A 22,116-nucleotide genomic window follows, 5' to 3' on the forward strand; every position below is an offset into this window, starting at 1 on the left:
AGGCTGTCTGAGCAAAGCATCTGGAAATGTGCAAATTCAAAAGAAATATCACTGATGAAACCCAACAGAGAAAACCTCTGCAGGTTGGGAGAAGGAGCTGCCAAACTATACCTATTTATATACTAAATGCATATGCTGGTGGGCAAATGAAGTGCTTGTACAGCCTATGAGTGATCTTCCAAACATACCTTGGGTATGGTTTAGTTTAGAAAATGTATTTTAAACCTTTATTTGTATGAGCGTATATTTAGAGAGACACTGCCAAGGAGTGTGACAGGGGTGGGTGCCCAGCGTTCTGCTATGACAAGAACAGGCAATGTTCTTTTTTCTTCTTGGTACTTCTATTTTTGTAGTTGCTGGTCCTGGGACCACAAACAGAGCTATTTGTGCAATTTCTGATTGTTTTTGAAAACGGGAATTTTTTTACATAGTGAAACTGAGAGTTTACCTCAACTTTTTAGACAAGCACCTAAGGGTAGAGCTAATAAAAAAAATTGTATTTACTAAATCACACAATTCTGTCAGCTGTTTTCATGATTCATTCAGTGTTTAAATTACTTGTAAAATGCACTTTGATTTCTTTCTCATTTTAATACTTCAGTTAAATAGGTGGGCTGAGCATTACCTTCTGCAGCAGTTTTGGTAATATAAATATCTCTGCCCACATATTTATAATTTTCAACTATTATTTTTATTTATTTAGTCTTTTTTTTCCCCAGTATAACATGCATAGATATAGTAACCATGTGCTTTGATCACTTTATTTCGTGCTTCCTCTATAAATCTTAGTTCATAAGGAGCATCACCGCATGTTGCAATTCATTTCACCACTTCATATTTAATGCTGCAGCTTCTCTGGGCACCTTGTGCCAGGGCCTTCTCATCCTCACAGTGAAGAATCTTTTCCTAAAATCCTGTGTAAGCCTGCCCTCTGGCAGTGGGAAGCCATTTCCCCTTGTCCTGTCACTCCATGTCCTTGGAAGAAGTCCCTGTCTTTCTTTATATATGTATTCTTACTTGCCTAAATAAAGATTTTGATCCAAGATGAGATACTATAATGCACTTCCATTACCACAAAAAGGCTTTTCATGACTCTGGGTTTAGTTTCATGGAGAGTGAAGGCAATGTCCAAAACGCCCATGGTACAGTCTGGCTTTAACACCTTGAATGAAGTGCCTCAGTCAAGTGTCCTGCTTAATCTAGATGATTTTTCCTTTTTTCCTTGTGATTGAACAAGGAAAAATCCAGTCCCAACCATCCAACTTGAGCAAGTCAAAGCTTCTACATCCCTACGGCTGCACCAACAGGAAGGAGTTGGAAATAGTCCCCCCAGAAGACCCATCCTCTCAGTGGATACTGGCCCCCAGAGGAAATCAAGCCACTGAGGTGCGAGGTTGGTTATTTTTTTTTCCCAATAGATACTCAGAAAAATTCATATTGGACTGACATTTAGCAAACAAAGGTGACATTTGAGGCACCTGGAAGACAAATCTGACAAGAGTGGCATTTCCGTGTCCATGTTAAAAACTGCTGGGAGTTCACTGCTCTGGTAATATCCATGGCATCACCTGCAGGAGCTTGATCCCTTTGACTGGGCAGGGATCCTCCTTTAATAACCCTTCTTGGTGTGCAGTTTTGGACACTTTCTTTGATGTGGAGAAGTGCTGTTGTAACAGCACTTGTGAGCAAGAAGCTGCAGTGGGGCTGAAGGGAACAAAAGCTACCACAGGTTTAGTGTGGAAAGCACCAATTTGTTCCAACGTATTGATGCTCATGCAGTGCTTGGAACAATTCTTGCTTATATGTCATTATGTTTCTTATTATGCTTATATTTCAAGAATAGCCTTCTAAGATTGAGAGAATTATCCTGTTTTGTCCATATCTTTGTTTTTTGGCAAAAATCTTCCTGTTGGCAGATGTCACATTAAAATTAATGTTGTTTAAGCTTCTAAGGCTTTTGAAAGGATCACTGGCACAAAATAAATAAATTTTCGCAAGTGAATAGGTCATTATATCTTAAAAAGAGGGGCGGTAATTTGATTTGGTGTCTTAATTGGTTTCCATGCTAAAATTAATAGTGTGTGGAATCCCTCTTAGTAACATGACTCAGAACTATTTGTTTTTCAACTCCTCTTTTGAGATTGATGGGTGTGTTATCTTAGCATTTGGGAGACGCAAGCAGTACTGGGATGACAAATATTTCTCGACAGCTTTAGAAAGATGGATGGTGTGATGACCCTGCAACAGGTTTGGATGTTTGTGCTTTGTGATGGGTCATTGTGAGACTCTTGCTTTACTTTCATTCTTAATGAAGAGGAAGGAAAAGTGAGACTTAATTATGGGTTTGAGATGTCTTTTGTAATGTGACTTCTCAGTATACAGGTTTGTCATCCAGCCCTCAACAGAGGGGCATAGTGGTGGTCATCTCCAGTTCATGGTCTCGGTGCATTTTACCTTTAGAAAAGTTACTGGATTTTACTGCAAAGCTGGTGCTAAGTGATTAGCTACACCTTGGATATTTGTTATTATATTGCATTGTTACTTTATTTGGTAGTTCTACACATTCTGCATAAAAATCATGTTTTAATGAAGAAAAATCCCTCACCAAAACTAACCTCCTATGGGCAAAATCCTTAGGTTTCACCAGGATCTTTATATATAGATACTTGTCAGCATCTCTTCCATGTCGTTTGATCTGCAGAGTTGTGATAGCCTTAGGAGGAGAGAATGCCTTGAAAATACCACACATGTGGCCTTCCACATTAAATAGCTGTGAAATTAATAAGAGAAAAAATACATTATTAATATATTGATACCTTTCTGGCAAGTTCTATACAGATGGAAGAGTGATTTCTTTTAATTTACTTTATTGCCAAGATTTAAAACTAAATGAAACCATTGTCATACAAATGAAGTTACAACATTGCACTCATCAATGTGCCTGTGATACTCTCCCCTAACAATTAAAACTCTTCAGTATATTGGGAACTGGGCTCCTTTTTGGCTCTGGGAGCACACAGTGGAGGACAACAATGAGGCTGTTCTGCCAGTGCAGTGTAAATTCTGAAATGCCCCTTAGGGTTCCCTTGCTCTCTTTTTAGATATCGGAACAACAGGAGAAAGTTGGGTTTAAATTTTGTTGTCAGTTCTCTCTTATAGACTTGATCAATTCCCTAAGTGTGCTGTATATAAAAAGGTAACTTGAAGCTCTCGTTGATATGATCTCCTAATATTCAAATGTAGTAATTCCTGAGGAATGATTTTATTAGGAGGGTTTGAGCTGTGGTAAGTGAAGCAGGTCAGCACTATGACATTTAGACAGTGTTAGCATGCTGCATTTTTCAGGCACATCAGTAAAGGCCTATGCCACTTCACACCCTGGTTCACATTTAAACTTTTTTACTGATTCTGTTACAGCATTCCTGCATTTCATCCATTGTGGGTTTTGGGGGCTTTGAGGTTTTTAATATTTTGGCCAGAAGGAGCTGTAGGTGTAGATTTCATTTTGCCAGATATGGTCAGACCAAAGCAAATTCTCATTCACAGATGCCAGGAACTTCAAATATAAAAATTAATTTATTTCTGAAACCAAAAGATATTTTGAACAAGCACTTTATGTTTGCATCTACTGAAATAACCTCTGTCTCCCCAAAAGCAGGCAAGCCTGCTACTGTGTCTACAATGCTACTTTTGTTCTGTCTTGAAAGAAGAAAAGCCTCACTAATAGGATGTGTCAGCCATGAGTAGTTAAAACCAGCACATCTCCATGTGATATAAGAAAACAGTTTATGGATTAATATTCAGGTTCCTGGCAGGAAGCACATTGTGGTGGATTAGTATTCTTATCATCTGAGTGACAATTTATAAAAAGCTGATTTAAATGACCTGGTTCTGGGACACATGGGTTGGAGCAAGGAGATGTGTGGAAGTGATTTAAATCTCACTTTCCTACTTCCCTGCTCTAATCTCCTGGGCAAGAGCAGAGCACAGCAAGGCTGCTTGATTTTATAGCTCTCTAGTAGTCACAGGGGACTGAAAGCAGCTGATACCGATGGTCTGGAGTGACCTGGTCTTTCTACAACTCCCCTTGCTAACTCCAAGAGCTCAGGATCCTGCTGTTCTTACTAGGGAGAAATAAAGTCTTCGCAGCTCCTGCCTCTGTTCTCACTCCTGGAAGAGATTTGTGTCTCCTGATTGACTTGGGGTCACCTGCTTGACTTAAGCACTGCATTGAGCAGCAGAAATACTTCCCCTAGAGTTCCCGAGTAACGACTTTATTCCATCACAGGAATTTGTCAACTTCAGTATCAGATTTTATCTGCAGTATCGCTCAAAGCAGCTGCACTGCGTCCAGAGGACCTGGCCTGATGTATTTTAGGACATATAATAACTTAAACAGGATACTGACCTTGTTCAATACCTACCTTCAGCAAAGATACTGTTATTTATTTGAAGTTTTGTTTATTTTTATACATTATTATACGTATAAAATTATACGTTGCACATGCTGGCATTGTGACGAATATGATTTAATGCAAAGGAATCTCTTGAAGAAAATGTCTTTGCAAAGTGATTCAGGGGATATTTTGGCAAGGCATAAAGATGGTAATTTTCTTCAACCTTAAAAATGATTCCTAAAATACATTGTAATAAAGTAGTTCCTGAAGAAACCATGTTACAGGTGTCAGATGCTTCTGACATCTATTTAATGATGATAATTCATAATTTAAAACTTGCAGAGGTAGGGAACAGATGTGGGGTGATCAGAGCTCAGTTGTGGAAGTGTGTGTGGGGAGGTGAAGTTTTCTTTTCTTATTCCAGGGCAGCACAACACAGATGAATGTTGCTTCATTGCCTTGTCTCCATGACCCTGGAAAGAAAGAACACTTTAGCCCCTCAGTGGGAGGCACACCATTGTGGTGCTTCTTCTCTCCTGGGGGACAATGCACCAGCACGGCAGTAGGAGCTGCGTAACAGCTTTAGCCTTTCCCTCCTCTTTTTGTGTCCAGGGTGACCTGACGCAGTGACACAGATCAAAAAATGGAAAGATCCAGAGGGAAATCAGCTGATTTTTAGCCAGATCAGGTTGCTCTGTGGGTGCAGGTGGTTGGGGGAGCAGGAAAGGCATTAGTTGTTTATCTAAGTGAAACACATTTTACAGCAGTTTTCATTTTAAGCTGAAAGGGAGCAGCACAACAGCAACAAAATCTGAAATGACAGTGAGATATTCAGTGCAGTGTGTCCTGCACTTGGAAATTGCCTCCTTTGATCAAGAAGCCCAAAAGCTTGATGTGTAAGTGTCCTCCTGGAAGAGGGTCTCAAGAAAGGCTTGGAGTAAGGAGCTTTGTTTGTGGATGCATTAATTGTGTGCTAAATAGAACTTAGTAGTGACAAGTGTATAATATTATTAGTCTTTGGCAGCTGGCCAGAAAGCAGTATTCCTTCCCATGGAGGTTCTTTCTCCAATGTGGATCACATGAGGTGAAGCCTGTCTGTGGTATCCAGCGTTCATTTCCCCTTAAGCCGTGGCTGACCTCGGTGAGGCCTTGGAAATGCACTAGTTAGGTGGCTCACAAAGTCAGCAGTTTTCAAGATGGAACAGCTTATAAGGACCTCCTTTTATTTTTATTATTATTTCATTTTTGTTATGCTATCTTCTAAGCAAAATATGATTTTAATGAATAGAGACAGGCTCATCAGTGGTCACCCTATCTGTTTCTCATTTACCAAACCAGGAGATTCATGTCTTTTCTCCCATTTCAAGCTTTGGGCATCAAGTGCATTGAAAAAATGAGATTAAATGAACTATTTTTTTCATGCATTGGTACTAGAAAACTTCATTCAAAGAGGAAGACAAGAAAAAAATTTTATGTGGAGTAAAATAGATAAAGAATTTTGGTACAAGTGCCTTAATTTTACTTGTGAAGTTATTCATACACTGAAGATGACATGTACTCCTTAATTATTGTTAATTCCTTGCTTCTTGTGGCAAGCTTGGACACAGCAGGCCCAGGGTCTTTCCTTCCACCCTCACTGCTCTTCCTCAAGTGAGTGCTACAAGCACATCCACACCTGCAAAGCCAGCAGTTTATTCAGCTGGGCCTCCCTAGTTACCAGCAGTGTATTTCAGGGTGTATCCATCATCCTCTCCTCTATCCCAACCCCTCATCGCTGTGACAAGCCCCACAGATGCAGCAGCATTAGGAGCACGTTGCTGTGACACTTCACGTTATCACAGCCGTGAGCTTTTCAAGCTCCTCGTAATGTGGATACTTGTGGTATCCACAAAGGGTGTTGTTTGGACAAAGTGTTGAGGAAGAGGCCCAAGCTGCAAGAGCTCAGTGACCGCTTGTTGGTCAGAGCCACTAAAAGGATTTGGATGAGCTGAAAAGAAACACGGAGCTCTGTGCCAGGCATGCTGGCAGCTCCAGACGCTGATGCCAGATAAGGATACTGAAATACTAAATGCTGTTTAAAGCCTAAAAAATGTCCCATTCTGGAGAAAGTGTCTCTGGGAATCCTTGGAAAGCCACACTTGTCAGTGGTCAGGAGAATAACAGCATCACATCTTGAGCATTTAAAAGCCAAGCTAGCATGACAGGTTGTGAGTCCAACAGGTGAGATGGGTGCATACCAGTGAGTCTGCCTTCTCCATCCTGAAAATCTCTAAAGTCACAAGTATCAACATTTTTTTAGGAATTTCCTTCTGTTGTATTCCCTGTACAGAGCAATAGGCTTTTAAACACTACTAATAATAGGAATGTGTCTGGTGGGGAGAAAAAATATAAACTGTGTCACTTCCTTTATGTGGCAGACCTTTCCAGTTTTGTGGGACATGGCAGTCTGGGGTTTAGCTGCCGTTCTCTGTCTGTAAGTAACATTGTTCAGGCTTGCATCAGTCTCATATTTAATTAGAATCCTCCTTGAGATGGAAAATATTAGAGCAGATCTATAGTAAGACAGGGAACTTCACAGCCAGAGGGTTTTCAGATACTGCCTTAAAAAAACAAAACAAAACAAAAGCTATTTCTAATCCTTAAAATATTTGCCTTGCTTTATTTTCATATCTTGAAGACAAACAGGTGCTGTGTGCCCTTTATGATTCTTAAATATACAGTAGTCTCCAAAGCCTTCCCCCTTGTTTGTACAATTAAGGTGGGATTTTCAGAATCACTCAGTGTTGGTCTGTCTCTGCTCTCATTGAAGTCAAACTGCCATTGACTTCAGTGAGAATCAAGTGAGATCAGCACGAGTGCTTTTGAAAATCCTTCCCTCCACCTTTTTTTTAAGTCACATGTGTACAATTGAGTAAAAAGACTTTTGTAATATACTTTAATTATTATTTGTTATTTTCTTATAAAAGTGACTGGAAGTAAACCAGAAGGAAACCTATAATAATCTTGACTTCAGTCTTATTTACCATGAATTCTATGTTGTGTTTTTCTTCTCCATTTATGAAATTATATATTACTTTATGACAACATAAGATGAATCACTGAAAACATGAGGAAGAGAAGTAATTAGGTAATATGGAGAGGAAGAACAGTCTCAGAGGAAAGTACTTGATGCTTTGTGGTCTGGTGGGTTTCCAGCGTTGCTTAAAGCAACTTTCCTTTGGCTATGTGGGAACAGCAGGAGATTTCATGTGAAAGGCTAGTGCTGAAATTTGGGGGCTGCATGGCCAGCTGTGAGGAATGGCTTTCTGGATGTCATTTTCCCAGAAAACTGCGGGTCATTGACTAGGTATCCACAGTCTGCTCTGCCACTGTGCTTTCCTTGATACATGCACATTTTTGGTTTCCACCATGTGTTTCAGTGGTGTTTCTAGTAAAATGTTTGCTCTTGGGCAATACCAAAGAAAACCAAAGAGAATCAGAGCTCTCTGTAGCTCAGGGGAATTGGGAAAACCCCAGAAACACTTAATTCAACAGGATCAATACTTGCAAGACTTGCCCTATACAGCCCAGCTTCACCTCTGGCTGTAGATATTCATTGAAGTGCTGTAGTGGAGCATCCAGCTGTAGTGGTTTTTATTTGTACTGTATTAATGTTTGGGTTTGTAGCTAGAGATTTTGGCCAAGGAGGAGCTTTGGCCATCACCTACAGCTCATCTCCACCTCCTCATGTGGTACAAAGCAGGGGGGATTTTGAAGCCCAGCAGGAGGAGGTGACTGCTTCACTCATTAGTGCTGAAAATTTACCTAACTGCCCTTCTGGGAGGCTTTGAAGAGAAATAGATAGATCCAGAGGGCAATTCTGATGGCAAAGAACACATGGAAGCCTGCTTGGATTCCAGGGTGGTTTTGCAATGGGAGGACCTCAGAGTTTACCTTGAATTAAATTGTCCTCTAATGTCAGGGTTCCATTCCATCCTTAGTCTCCTGGGATTATCGGTTCTGCTGTAAATATGTATTTAGCATTAGAGCAAAATGTTATGTCTGTACATGGCACACTGGTTGCCTGTTTCACCTGCTGCTGTTTCCACCACCTGTCACCAATTAGAGCCGGGCCAGTGGCCAGACTGGTCCTTCATACACTGAAATCCAAAGTATTTTGTGAAAGACATTCATTAGCTGAAGTGTGGCAGATCAGTTTGATAAACTCTACGGCATATTGTTCCTCTTAGAGCGCTCTGTTGGTGTTTTCATGTGAGCAGGAGTAGAAGGTGTTGGACTGTTGTAATTCAGTAGAGTTGATCTCTCCCGCAGGACCATGGATGGCAAATGCAGCATGTGCTCAGGGCTCCGCTGGCCTAATTAACTGAAAGTTGTCAGGCACTGTCTTGGGTAGCAATAGGTGGTCTTGGTGTTCAACACCCAGAGGGTGCTGGAGCACCGAACAGGCTCCCCAGGGAATGGTCACACTCCAAGGCTGCTATTGCTCAAGGAGCGTTAGGGCAGTGTTCTCAGTCAAGAGGGATTCTTGGGATGTCTGTGCAGAGGCAGCAGTTGGACTTGATAATCATTGTGGGTCCTTTCCCACTCAGGAGATTCTGTGATTCTGTGAACTGATGGAAGGATCAGAAGTCGCCTGGGGAGGCATTGGACACCTGTCCTCTCTCCCTGTCAATAGTCCTGAAAGTGCTGGCATAGTGTAATCTGCACCTGCAAGGTGTTGTTACAGAAATCTTGGTGTAGTCTTAACAAAATTATTAGTCTGTGAGCCCTCTGGAAGGTGTGAGTGCTCAGCCACCCTCTGCAAAGCACTGCTGGTTCCAAGAGGTACCTTGAAATTAAATGTTCTTTAACATTTCACTTATAAACAAAATGGAAACCAATGGGAAGAAGCTGAAGGACAGAAAGCCCATGGGTGTAAAGAGCTCTGAGCAGTAATGTGACAGCTATGCTAGGAATTGTGAGATGTTTAAAATATAATTACTGTATAGTAATGAGATGAGATCTGCACAAAAAGCATGATCCACCTGCCGGAGAAATAAATCACAGAGTACTGGCTGGCCTGACTTTTTTTTTTTTTTTTTTTGCCATCATCATGTTTTAACTGTTTATGCATACTGATTAAAATTTAGGTTAGGTTCTTGAGAGCTGTTGCCAAGTTTTGTCACTCAGGGCTTATTAGATGCTATAGATTTAACCCTCAGTCTGCCCTTCTGGCAACCAGTTTCTCAGATACTGAGGGCAGATAATATTTGCCATGTCCAGCTGAACTGATGCATTCAGACTTCCTGAGGAAAAAACCTCTTGAGTGCTTCTAAAATATTTATTTATCTAGGTTTCATCTTACTGAATTTACTGTTTGCTGAAATAGGCAGGACTTTATTGGCCCAGCATGAGATAATATGTTTGACTTCACTCTTTCGTTCCTATGGAATGATATTTGAGATGCATGGCTTTTTTCATTTTTTCTAGGATATCAAGGGGAAAATAATTTCAAATGGAGAGAGAATTTTGCTGAACATCTGGGAGCAAAATGGGGAAGGTTCGATAAATGACATCTTTCTGACATGGAATAACAACTAGCTCAGTGAAAGAATCTAGGACATTGCAAGTAAAAGGATTTTTTAAAGTTTAGTTCAGTTGGAAGTACAGCACTATGCTGTATACGTATACTTGACAGTAACAGATTATTCCAATTATCAGATTTAAAGAAGCAAAAAAATTCAGTCTTAAGTCATGCAGTAGTCTTAATTTCAGGAGCCGCCATGTCTGTATACAATAGGTACAGACATTTTTTGACTACTGAAGTCAGCAGATGGAATTCTTGTTCAAAATTTATATTCTGAGGTTATTATATTAAATATATAGAAATATTTGATACACTAAGCTTGTCATCATCAGCTTATATTATATTGACGACCCAACTGCGTAAGTTTAAATTCTTCCAGGTGTTGACTATTCAACTGTTCTTCTTTTTAGCTACTTTGTGTTTGAGACACATTGAGTTTAAAACTTGCATATTATTTTGATTTTATCCATTGCACACCTTTATGTGTAAGCTTAAATACTGTCAAATAAGCAAAAATCTCTTCATGTGCACAAGTTTAAACTGGAAGTAACTCAAAACAGTCAGACCTTTGCAAGTAGAAATAAAACCTGGGACTTACAAAAAAAAGTAATTGTAGCCCAGATATTTTCTGGAGAACAGACTTGAGCCCACAAAAAAAGGAATTGTAGCCCAGATATTTTCTGGAGAACAGACTTGAGCCCTATAGAGTTTTTTCCCTTCTATTGCTCTTTCAGTCTGATGTCAATTGTAATTTTTTTCATAATTTGCCTCATAATTGCCTCTGAAATATATCAGTGAAACAAACCATTAGCAGAACATTGAGCCGTCAGAAGCAATCACTGGTTTTGGATCCAAATGGGCTGTTTTCCTTGCTCCGGAACTTCTGTCCGTATCCCATAGAAGTTCTCTGTGAAACATCCAACACTTCCAGGTTAGTGCTGTAGTTAAGAAGATCTGATCTGTCCCTCTGGCATTAGGTGGAAGGCAAGGACCCCTCAATGCTTTTCTTCCAAACCAGGTTCTTCACCACCTCTGGTGGTCATTGGGAGTGACCTGACCACTGTACATCAGCCATAGCAAATAGTGGATGAGAAATTCCCTGTCAGCTGCCTAAAAATCACTGTAAGAGCTGTCCAGTACTGTGCAGAGTCCAAGCAAAGCAGAAGATAGATAAACAGCCTCCCTCCCTTCCTCCCTGCCTTCCTGCCTTCCTTCCTTCCTTCCTTCCTTCCTTCCTCCCTTGTAACTCTTGGCTGAGCAGCCAGAGTTTGCTTCAGGAATATCTATCATAAGATTGGAAGGCAGAGATTTCCAGTTGTATTATAGTCATTACACCAAGGCAATAGATGGGAAAGGTAGTTCCTGGAAACTCCACGTGCCTGGGTATGGAGCATCTTTCCCTTGATGTACATCTGGAGGGGTCTGGCAGGTTCCTGCTGCTCCCACGGTCTCTGTCCACTAGCATTCCCGTGGGAGCACTCAGTAAGTTGCAGGACCAGTAACATGGACTGTCAAAATAAAAATGTTAATCGATTGTTTTGTAGCATAAAATGTTAAATCAACCTGCTGGAATAGATTTTATCCTGTAGTCCTTTATCATATGATCACCTAAAATCTGTCTGCAGTTTGGCTACACTGAGCTGACTGTGAGTCTGGCTGTTTGGAATTGTGATTTGTTATGGTACTTTTCCTAAATATTCACTATGATTGGGATCCTACCTCAAAACCTCAGAACATAACATCAGTAAAAAATATCCTCTCTGTAAATATGTTCTACTCTTTCTGTAAGTAAATCTCTGCTTATTACTTGTATTATTGTTTTGCACACATAAAACTGAATGGCTTTTTTGATTTGTCTGGATGGCGAAGTGCATTCAGCTTTTCCACTAATATTCTTGTAAAACAGATCCTGTAGAAGCCTGAAGGAATTCCGAATGGGCAGATAATGCTGCCTGAATTTTTCCATAGGCCATGTTTAAAGTCAAATTGAGTTGTGACATTAAATAACACCATATGGTGTGTTCACTCCCTCCTGCTCCAACTGGAGGCTCAGAGCAGTTCCCGTAGCATTTTACAAGAGTTGAATGATTTTGAGGTGGGTTATAGGTTCTGGCAAGGTAGGTGAACTTGGAAAAAACCTTAGTGTTTGTCTTTTAAAGACCAGAAGTGCAGCATTTGCATTTTGTTAATATAAAACTGGGATCAGGGAGCTGGGGTGGGGGGCTCAGCATGGAGAAAAGGAAGCTCAGGGGGAACTTTCTGGCTCTGCACAACTCCTGACTGGAGGGGGGAGCCAGGTGGGGGTCTGGTTCTGCTCCGAGGGAGCAGGGACAGGAGGAGAGGAAATGGCCTCAACTGGTGCTGGGGAAGGCTCAGGGAAAATGTCTTCATTGAAAGGTTTGGAAGGGGATGCCCAGGGAGGGTGGTGGATTGGAAGTGCTCAGGAAGCCTGTGGATGTGACACTTGAGAATGTGGTTTATGGTGAACAGTGGTGGTGGTGGTGTTTGGACTGGATGATCCTGAAGATCTTTTCCATCCGTAACGATTCCATTATTTCCATGTGTGTACGCATATGCAATTGTGCATGTGTAAAATATGTGTCAGACCTGTTGAGGAAAGAACTTGGAATCAAACTGTACTTCAGATGATGAACTTTTGGGGTCTTGTGCAGACTAATTTTGTCCTCTGGGTAATTTTCTTTCTAAGGGGATGCCAAAAGCATCAATGCAGACTATCAAAGCTCCATAAAACCCATTTGCCATTTTCGTTGTATCCTTGAACCTTCAAAAACAGAAATTAAAGCATTTGCAGATAGGACATTCCATGCATGGCGTGTTTTAAGGTACCCTTTCATTCTTATTCTTCCTTTTTTTTTTTAATTACAGTTCTTTGAAGTTCCATTTGACTCAAATATGAACAGGACTAAAAACAGACCACTGGTGCGAGGACAGATCAGGTAAGGCAATGCACACCTGCTCTGGCTGAGGAGTAATAAACCGTTTATCTGTTTCCAAGTTTCTCTCCCTCTTCAGATGATGAAAAGTAGCGCTTGGAAACAAAACACTTACAAAAGAAATGCACCTCTGTGTTCCTTGTTATTTCTTTATGTTTGTAAGTTTCATGTGAGGCGTTTGGGCACTCAGAGCTGTAAAATACTGAATTTCTCAATACAGTAGAATTTCCTTTCATATTATATATTTCTTCATGTGTGGTGACCCTGTGCACAGTGTGGCAGCATGCAGTTATGTTCGACTGAACTTTTGCTTTGTGATAATAAATCTTAAAAATTTCCCACCTAAAAACAAACACAAAAATATGTGTTGCTTCTACATGTTTAGCTGGTGGAAAACTCATAATTGTGGCATCCTAGAAAATTATTTTTAAAATTTGTCATCATAAAGTTTGTCATTATCTATACATAAATTCCTCCCTTCACCAAAAAAAGTCCTGCATTAGCATAGGAATTTCCTTGAAATAAAAGTCTTCCATTCCGTCTGTTTTCTTGATTGTGTATCAGTTCAGTTTCTTAAAGGCTGTTTCGCAACTAAGAAAGCAAAGTGAAAAAGAACATCAGTAAAAGACCTCTAACTTATTTGTAAACTGTATCTGAAGGCCCAATTCATAAATGATTCAACAAATAATTTTTAATATTGCATTTCCATGAATTGTGCCAAAAAGTGTTTATAACAAAATCATATTTTCCCTTTGGCTTCTGTGAACAGTTGGTCCTATTTATTTCTGTATTTTATCCATTACCTTTGGAGGACTGAAAAAACCATGAGAGATGAAATTACAAGAAAATTGACACAAAATAGTCAAGTGAACCTTGGGGGTAAATTCACTCTTGTGGTAAATGGTTAGAGTGCTTCAATAAACTTGTTCCGATTTGTTCTCAAAGGTGGTGCTAATTGCGGATTCCTGAGTTAATTCTACTTAAATGCATATTTTAGGGACCACTACAGAAAGGCCATCTTTTGGATATACAGTAAATAAGGCTTAATTGTGTGGTTCAGGGGACCTGCACTTCTGTTTCCTTTGCATGTGGTCCTTAGGCCCAGGGAGAATAAACACTTATTAGGAAGAAAAATGATGGCAGGATAGTATTATTATTATTATTATTATTATTATTATTATTATTATTATTATTATTATTATCTCTTGCTCACAGTAGTCTTGGCTCTGGTTACTCCAGGTCTTGTCTCAAAACCCTTCAATATAATGGCTTCAAACTGCAAAAGAGTAGATTTAGATTAGATTTGAGGAAGAAATTCTTCCCTGTGAAGGAGGGGTGGCCCAGGCCCAGATTGCCTAGATAATCTGTAGCTGCCCCAACCCTGGAAGTGTCCAAGCCCAGGTTGGGCAGGACTTGGAGCAGCCTGGGACAGTGGAAGGTGTTCCTGGCCATGGCAAGGGGTGGAAATAGATGAGCTTTATGGTCCGTTCCAATCCAAATAATTCTGGGATTCTATGATAAAACTAACATCCTGTGGAATTTATTGATATTCTCCTGAGGGAGATTATTTGTACTCGAGCTACTATTCTATACACATTTAAGAAGTTTAAATCTATTAAAATGGCAGAAGGTGGCACAACTCAGCTGATACCTTGAATGTTTCAACAGAAATAAAGCTTTGTGTTGTTTGATGAATATTTTTTCCAAGAATCCCATTAACCTTTTCCCTTAGCAATGCCCAAGGAGCTGTGTTCTGTCTGTGAGCTTTCTGCTTCTCATGTTCACAGTTGATAGTTACTGCAATTAATGGACGTAGGAACACTTCCACTTATTGGTATTTCTGAGTGTAGCGTTGACTTTGCTCAGTTTAAACTATAAGCTAAACACTTGAAGAATCAGACCAAAAAAGGGCTCCAATGTTAGTACTGTTTCTCACCAATTGCTAAGATTTGTGAATAATAGTCACAAATGCAGATATGGAAGTTGGATGTTCATGAACTAATAGAAAACTGCAATATGTGAAATTTTATTTTTTCAGAAGCACATTGAGACTCTAGACAATTTCTGTGTAAAGCTGAATTTTTCCACTCTGCTGCCTGTAGCAGACCTCCTATTGCAAGTGTAACAAAAGCAACCTGTGCTGAAAAATTTGTGCATTTTAAAACAAAATTTCTCCTGTAGTCACTGGATAACTCAGAGTAATTAGCTTCTTTCTTTGCTTAACATTAATGTAAATCAGGACCGTTCCTACTGATGGTAGTGGAGCTGCATGGATGTAAGTGAAGGAAAATCCATGTCCTGGGCTTACACTGAGACCTGCATTAAGTGTTTTGCTAACTCTGGTTAAGCCAGAGATTTAAGACCTCCCCAAGGGTCTTGGTACAACTTTGGGTCTCCATTAGAGCTCAGCCCCTGCTTAGCTGGTGGCTTAGCTCCCTTGGGTGGTCATTTCAGACAGGTTTCATTCTACTTAAGATAAAACAAATAAAACAAAAGCTCTATAAATCTACATTTCTTCAAGAATACTAATTTTTAAGAGATCAGATGCTCATTCCCTGCAGGGGAACATTCTGATGCTTTGTTTAGAAAATGCCTCATTTTAAAGGGACTGCCCTGAGATGTATTTGAAAGATAAAAATGTTTCTTTTTTCAGTGGGAGGCTTTCCTCTTGTTTAAACAGGGCACAATTCAAAGCAGACACCATCACGACAGCCTTTTCAAGAGTTTCTTATCCTGCTTCTATTCAGGCTTTATTATTTAAAAACAAGTAAATTCATTCCTTCCCCACCACCACCCTCCTGCCTTCATTTGTTTTTCCACCCTGTGTTTTCCAGAAGCTGTCATTGACTGTGTTTGGTAAACAAGAAATTTAAAAGCAGCTTTATATTTTTCACACGTGCAATTGCTTGTAAAAATGTACTTCTTGCCTTTTGAACAGCAGGGTATTTTTAAATTTTTTTTCTGGCATGTCTGTGTCACAGAGAGGTGTGGGGGGAGAAACCTTGGGGCTAAAACATAGTTAATTGAGAATAAAACACACATCAAAGGATGGTCTAATGCAATGATATAATACTTACTGTGTCTCTTTCCCAAAGGGGATATGGATGACAGTACTTATATTTCAATTATCTATTCACTGCCTGCATGGGATGTTGATTAAATGGTTCTAAGGTATTAGAGGCCTTTTGTAGAATGCACAGAGAAATGGTGATACTGCACATTATCAATCTCAGATCAAAATGTGTTAGGAGGAAATTATATGGCTCTAACTACATATATATTTTGTTTCTTAGGGCAGTGAAGAGGGTTGTTTTATTAACTCCACATTTAAATTTGTTTCAATTGAAATGAAGCAATTCCTGGTTCTCCAGCTCGTTCCGGCCCAGGCCTCATTCTGTCACAGCTCAACACAGACATTCCTTTGCAGGCAGCTCTGTTTGGTAAATATAAATCCTGCAGAAATGCTTCTCCCCTCATGCCTTGCTGCTTTTCAGCTCAGTCTATGGATCTTTATGCCCAAATTACTTATCTGAATCTTTAATTGTATGCAGGACAGTTGATAAATCGGAGTACATTGTGCCTTGCCCCACATTAGGAAACGTCCCACATGCTCATGTACAAAGCTGGAGTCGCGGTGCATTTGGCTAAATAGCTGCTCCATCTGCTTGTGGGGAGCACTGCAGAGAAGTGATATGGGCTCCTGATGGAGTTGTCTTACCCTCTGTGTCAGCTCCTTGTTGGGGGGTAGGTGGGTAGTAGAGCCATGGGAGCTGGAGGGAACCGAGCCATTGTGAGCTAATGCTGCCATCTTTGTGTCTAATATGAATGGGCCTCTTGGACATTGATTGCAGCCATTGCCTCTTTTCTTCTATAATTGACTAGTGATGAGTAATTTTCTCCAAAGGTGATGTTAAAGTGAGTTTTTACAAACAAACATTATTTAAACTGGAAGCCCAAGATCCTTTCCCCATCTTGGGGGCAGTGTTCTCCTGATGGCTCTTCTTCCCATGTCTGTCAAACATTTCAGGTTTGTGTTTGTAAATTCTGGTTTAGTGCAGTCAAAACCCTAACGCTTTGTTCCCTGTATTATTTTTCTTGTGCTTTAGTTAGCTGTGCGAACACAGATGCTTGCTCTCTGGTCTCTATGACTAGAAAAGCTGCATTCCTGAGGTTGAGATATGTGGAGAACCACTTTGATATGTTTTATTTAGTTCTTTTTTTGCTAGGGATATAAAATCACAAGGAATATAAAATTATAAATCATGCTGGAAGGGAGCTACAGTGACTCCTATTGCTGCCTGTTTGACAATAATTGTATTCTATTAATGAACTTTGATGGTATATGAAGGGTTTTTCACTTTGTTTTTCCACTTAAAAAACCCCGTAACTCCAGATGGTAACTGTAGATAATCTGCCTGGATAATAATACAGGAATCCCAAAGTACAACCATCTTCATCCTCTTCACCTCTGAGATAAGACTTGCCAGCTAAGAGTTCTCTCTCCCATGCTGCGGGTGTCAAAAGCATGTTTACAATGATGCAGGAGAATCTGCAGATGGGCAGAAAAGATCTGGCTGAACTTGAAATTTGTCAGGCTTAATCTGCCCCATTGCTTTTCCATTGGCTGGTATTTAGAGACTGACCCTCTTCCCATGGCAGACCTTTGCTTCTTGTCCTGCTCTCTTTTGCTGTAAGGAATAACTTAATTCCTTCAATTTCATTCCTTCTGGAAATATATTTAGAAGCAGTGTTCCTGTGCTGAGATGACTGGACTATCTTCTGTTTGTTTTTTTAAAGAGCAGGCTGATAAATACTCTAGAACATCAGTTTTCTCTGTCTGAATTGGATTGAGATCTGGCCTGAGACTTCTTTACCGATTGCTTTCCAAATGTTGGCTGAGGGCTCAGCAGAAGCACATGTTATATTTAATTGTTCTAAAATTAGAAAAATGTTTCTGGAGAGACCAAATTATCCATCCGGTTAGTCGGGTGGTATCTGGCTCTTAAAGAGAGAACTGAGATTTTGGAGTAGAATCACTTAACTGCCACTCTCTAAGGTTAGATTAAAGAGGAGGATTTAAATATTATGGGCGACATTTTTCTGATTTACGGTAGGTTTGTCTTGTAAGCACTTTAAAAAAATATTTACATTTTCATGACTGTGAGGAAGCTGTGAATATTATTAGTCACCCTTTCACTCCTTCCTAACAAAGCCATATACCACAAGCATGTTGACGCTCCACAGGGTTGCTCAGGATTGTTAAGATTAACTTTCTGATGTGGATATCAAGTGTAATGAGAGCATAAACATTTCGTAAGTATAGGTCCTTTTCATTTTTAATTCTTTATTTCCCAGTGAAGTGATGAGGCCCGATTGGAGTGTCTGCTTAATAACAAAGGGCAGCATAAAAGTTTTATTTTTGTCTAACTGCAAGTCTCCCCATGGTGCACTGAGCTATTGCATCCCAGACCTGGGCTCAGACCTCAGGGCAGGCTCATGAAAGCATGAAAAAAACAGGTCCTGGTATCATTTGCAAGGAGTTAAACTGGTAAAAATGAGAGCAGATGTGTAGAAGAAAGCTCGATGCTGAGGGTGGGACTCTCGATCTCTCCTTGCTTGACTGAGTTGAAATTATTGCATCACCTTAGCAAAACCTTCAGCAAAATCAATCAAGCCAATCTTGATTTACTCAAGCATAAAAAAGAGTGATGTGTCCCTTTCAGGATTAAATGATTCTTTTAAATCAGTCATGTTTGTTTATGATAGTTTTAAAGCACCTCGAGCTGGCAGGGGAGACAGAACATCTGCAGCTTGGGTTCTTGAGGAGTGAGGAGAACAAATTGCCCCCACTTTGTGTATAATGCAGTGTTGATTATGCTTTTATACAATTATATGCACCCGTGGCAGGGTGGCCTGGGCTACATGCTTGGTCTGTTTCTTCTTTGGGAGAGGAATGAATTGGTACAGACAGGCAATATTTTATTGTAGTCTGTGTTTATTTACACTAAATACATTTTTAAGCAAGTATATTTGATGGCAAAGCCAGAGCTGGTAGCAATTTAGAGGCAAAACTCAAAAAGGTAACTCCATGATGAGACTTAGCCAGTGATATGTGTTTATGCATCACTGAACTTCCTTTATGCTAAGTTCTCCCTGTATGACGTTCCTTGGGAGATTTAGACATTGCTCATCCTTCTCTGTTTCCCTGTGGATGGTCCAGCTGTCATTCAAAATCACGTCCGGGTAGGTGCTGTTGTGTCGCTGATGATGGAGACAGGCACGCGACAGAGCGCACCAAGATCACGCAGCAGCAGCCCAAGTTTATTGTCAGTCTTCCCCTTTTATGGGGGCTTCAAATTTCCCGCACTTACATGCAATTAGATGAGGGTCTTAACTCCGCCCAGCTCACTGGCCAATGGTATGGGCGCATTGGTTCAAAGGGATTGGCTGGGGTCCCCTGTATGAGTTTGAATCTGACCTATGGGTACGATGCCTGGGGACTTGTTTGCTTCCATCTTCTAAGGAGCTAGGCTGCTTGGTGTCTGTTAAACCAAATTGCCTGTGCAGCTGTAGACCAGCTCTGGCTGTCGCACTGATGCGCCTGGCTGGGCCTTATGGGCGGAGCAAAGGTATTGGGAGTGATTCCTTTCAGAGAAATTTGAATTTGAAAGAGGTTTACTTGAGGATTGAGTCTGTAAACTCTTTTTCTGCAGACACAGTTGTGGTGTAAAGTAATACCTGTGCTAAAGTAATACCTGTTAACCCAGCTCATTAGATTTTTGGGGAGCACCTACCACTCTCATACTTCCTCTTAACACTGAATTCTTCCTCAGCTCAGATTTCATATTACAAGTTAGGTTTAGAGCTTTTCCATTTTTTTCCTCATTTATTTTTTTCTCACATTTGGGGAAAAGTACTGTCCAATCTGAGATTAGCAACATCTTTATCATAGTCATTACCAGAAATCAAATTGCAGAAAAGACACAAAACCACAAGTGGGCAGAATAGCAACAAGTGTATTCTGGGAGTCTTAAAAATCATGGTACACCTAGCTGAAAGGGATCTGATACAAAATTCGATACTTGCAGTACATGTGGAATCTGATCGGCCACAGCAATGTGGTTTTGGGGATGAAACACCAGACACTGACAGAATGGAGAAACTACTTCTTAACCTGTGAAGACAAAATTAAATAATTCATTAAGAAAAAAAGAGAAAGACTTGACAAAGCTCCCCATTTGTTTGTCTGTCTTCAGTGCTAAATGATAGACAAGCTGTATTCTGATATTTGTAGTTGATGGAGAAAAATTGAATTCCCAATTAAAAGTGTAATTTAGTCTCATGTTGTAGTTTTAAACTGCATTGTCCTTCATCCCTTGTCATGATTCATGAACTTTCTTGCATGAATGAAAGAGAATAAATGGATATCTATTAAGATTTTTCTCAATATTTTCTCTCTTAAAATAGTACCATTTTAGCTCACTGATACATATTGCTCAGTTTAATATAATTCTGGTACTTTGCAGGTTTAAGCTTAAGGTTCTTGGGCTTTTTGCAATATTCAGCCACTATGTACCTGTAAAAGAGAAAGTTGAGTTGAGGGCAGGAATTGCTTGTGTTAAGTAAGGCTTCTGACTGATGGTGAATCAGAAATACATGAAAGAAATAGATGTCTGGCAGTATGTCCATTCTGCCAGTGTTACAGCTATTTTTTTTTCCTTTTAATTGGAAAGAAATCTTTCCTTGAGACTAATCCAATCTGTAATTGAAAGTTGTAGTTGAACGTAAAAATATTTTGCTTTGAGTCCTTAAAAACCACAGCCTCAAAAATTATACTGATTAGGAGTCATGCTGTATTACAGAATCCCAGAACAGTTTGTGTTGGGAGGGACCTTAAAGACCATCTAATTCCACCCCCTCTGCCATGGACAGGGCTGCCACCCACTAGATCAGGTCATCATGTAACCACTTTGATTCAGAATCTCACATCTGAATGTGGATGTTTTTTTCTATCAGGAACATCTTCAGTCTGTTTGTAGAGCTCTTTGGGAGTTTCATCAAATGTATTTTGTAAAAAAAATTGGAAGCGCTTTTAGTAAAGTCATCAGCAACAAAGCTACTGATCCATGCAGTGTTGTTCCAGTTCCCATTAGTAGTGTTGTTATTACAATAGAACTTTTACAGCTGACAGTGGTCATGGATATGGTTTTTATTACTAAATATATAAGTACGCAGCCTGAAAGGATTTGTGTGGAAAGTTAAAATTTAATTTCAGAGTTGGTAGATTGCCATCATTCAGCATTCTGCCGTGAATACTGATTTCTTTTGAATGCTCTGGGCCTTACCTTGAACATAAAAACTGCATGAGGTGATTTTTTTAACCTTCCATCAAAAATAATTTCAGGGTTGCTACTGTTGCTATTTAGGGCAAAATGTGCCTTTTCCAGCCTTCTGGCTCCTTTCTCGCAGTCAGCTGAGTTGGTGGCGCTTGTGCCAGCAGATGACCCCATTGCCAGTTCCAAGCATCTGTCCATCAGGGGAAGCTGGGCTGGAAATGACACAACTCCAGTCCAGATGTGTGCTTGAAGGAGATGGGCCCACATCCCTGTTACCTCAGCTGTGGGAGCAGGAGGGCTTCTAACAGTCTTCGTAACACCTTCAGCTCCTTCTGTTTTCTCCAGATGGGATGGGATTGCCTGCTCTAACTCCTGCGGTTGATTGATGGCCTTCCCTGATTTTTCTGGTGGATCTCTAAAAGCTGCTGAGCAGAGTTCAGCAGTTCTTGGTTGCTGATCTTAAAGAAAATAAATGTAAGTTAAAAAAAATACTTTTGACTGATGCTCCTCCCACTGAGGGAGGTGATCAAGCCATAACCCAGTGCTGCCAACACAGTCATGCTGACCACAGGCACAGCTCCTGCCCTAGGACTTGTTTTCAGCAACTCTTAGTGTTGCCTGGCTGCAGGAATTGAGAAGATGCCAGGAGATGAGCAAAGCTAAATCAGCAGTTAAGGAGGAGTATGGTTTTCTGCATGAGTGTAGGTAGAAGTCTCCATGGACATCCTTTCCCATTCATGACTGTGGGTTTCTGCAGCCACAGAAACCATCAAAGGGGTAGTACTTCTTTTTGTATAACCTCTCATTGCTGTTGGAAAAAGGTGAAACCTTCAGATGGATGCTTTTGTCTGAATTTTTAAGTG

General features: G+C 40.2%; 1 protein-coding gene across 3 annotated transcripts in view; it reads left to right on the plus strand.

Annotated features, from left to right (window-relative positions):
• The window catches only part of LOC120760917 (protoheme IX farnesyltransferase, mitochondrial), a 92,950-nt gene that overhangs the window by 49,079 nt on the left and 21,755 nt on the right, over positions 1–22,116 (plus strand). For all 3 annotated transcript variants that reach the window (XM_040081684.2, XM_040081683.2, XM_040081685.2), the window contains exon 5: positions 12,850–12,920. In XM_040081684.2, the coding sequence (XP_039937618.1) occupies positions 12,850–12,920 (71 nt within the window). The remainder of the gene's footprint in view (positions 1–12,849; positions 12,921–22,116) is intronic.

This window comes from Hirundo rustica, chromosome 18 (assembly GCF_015227805.2).
Source record: "Hirundo rustica isolate bHirRus1 chromosome 18, bHirRus1.pri.v3, whole genome shotgun sequence".
Taxonomy (NCBI): domain Eukaryota; kingdom Metazoa; phylum Chordata; class Aves; order Passeriformes; family Hirundinidae; genus Hirundo; species Hirundo rustica.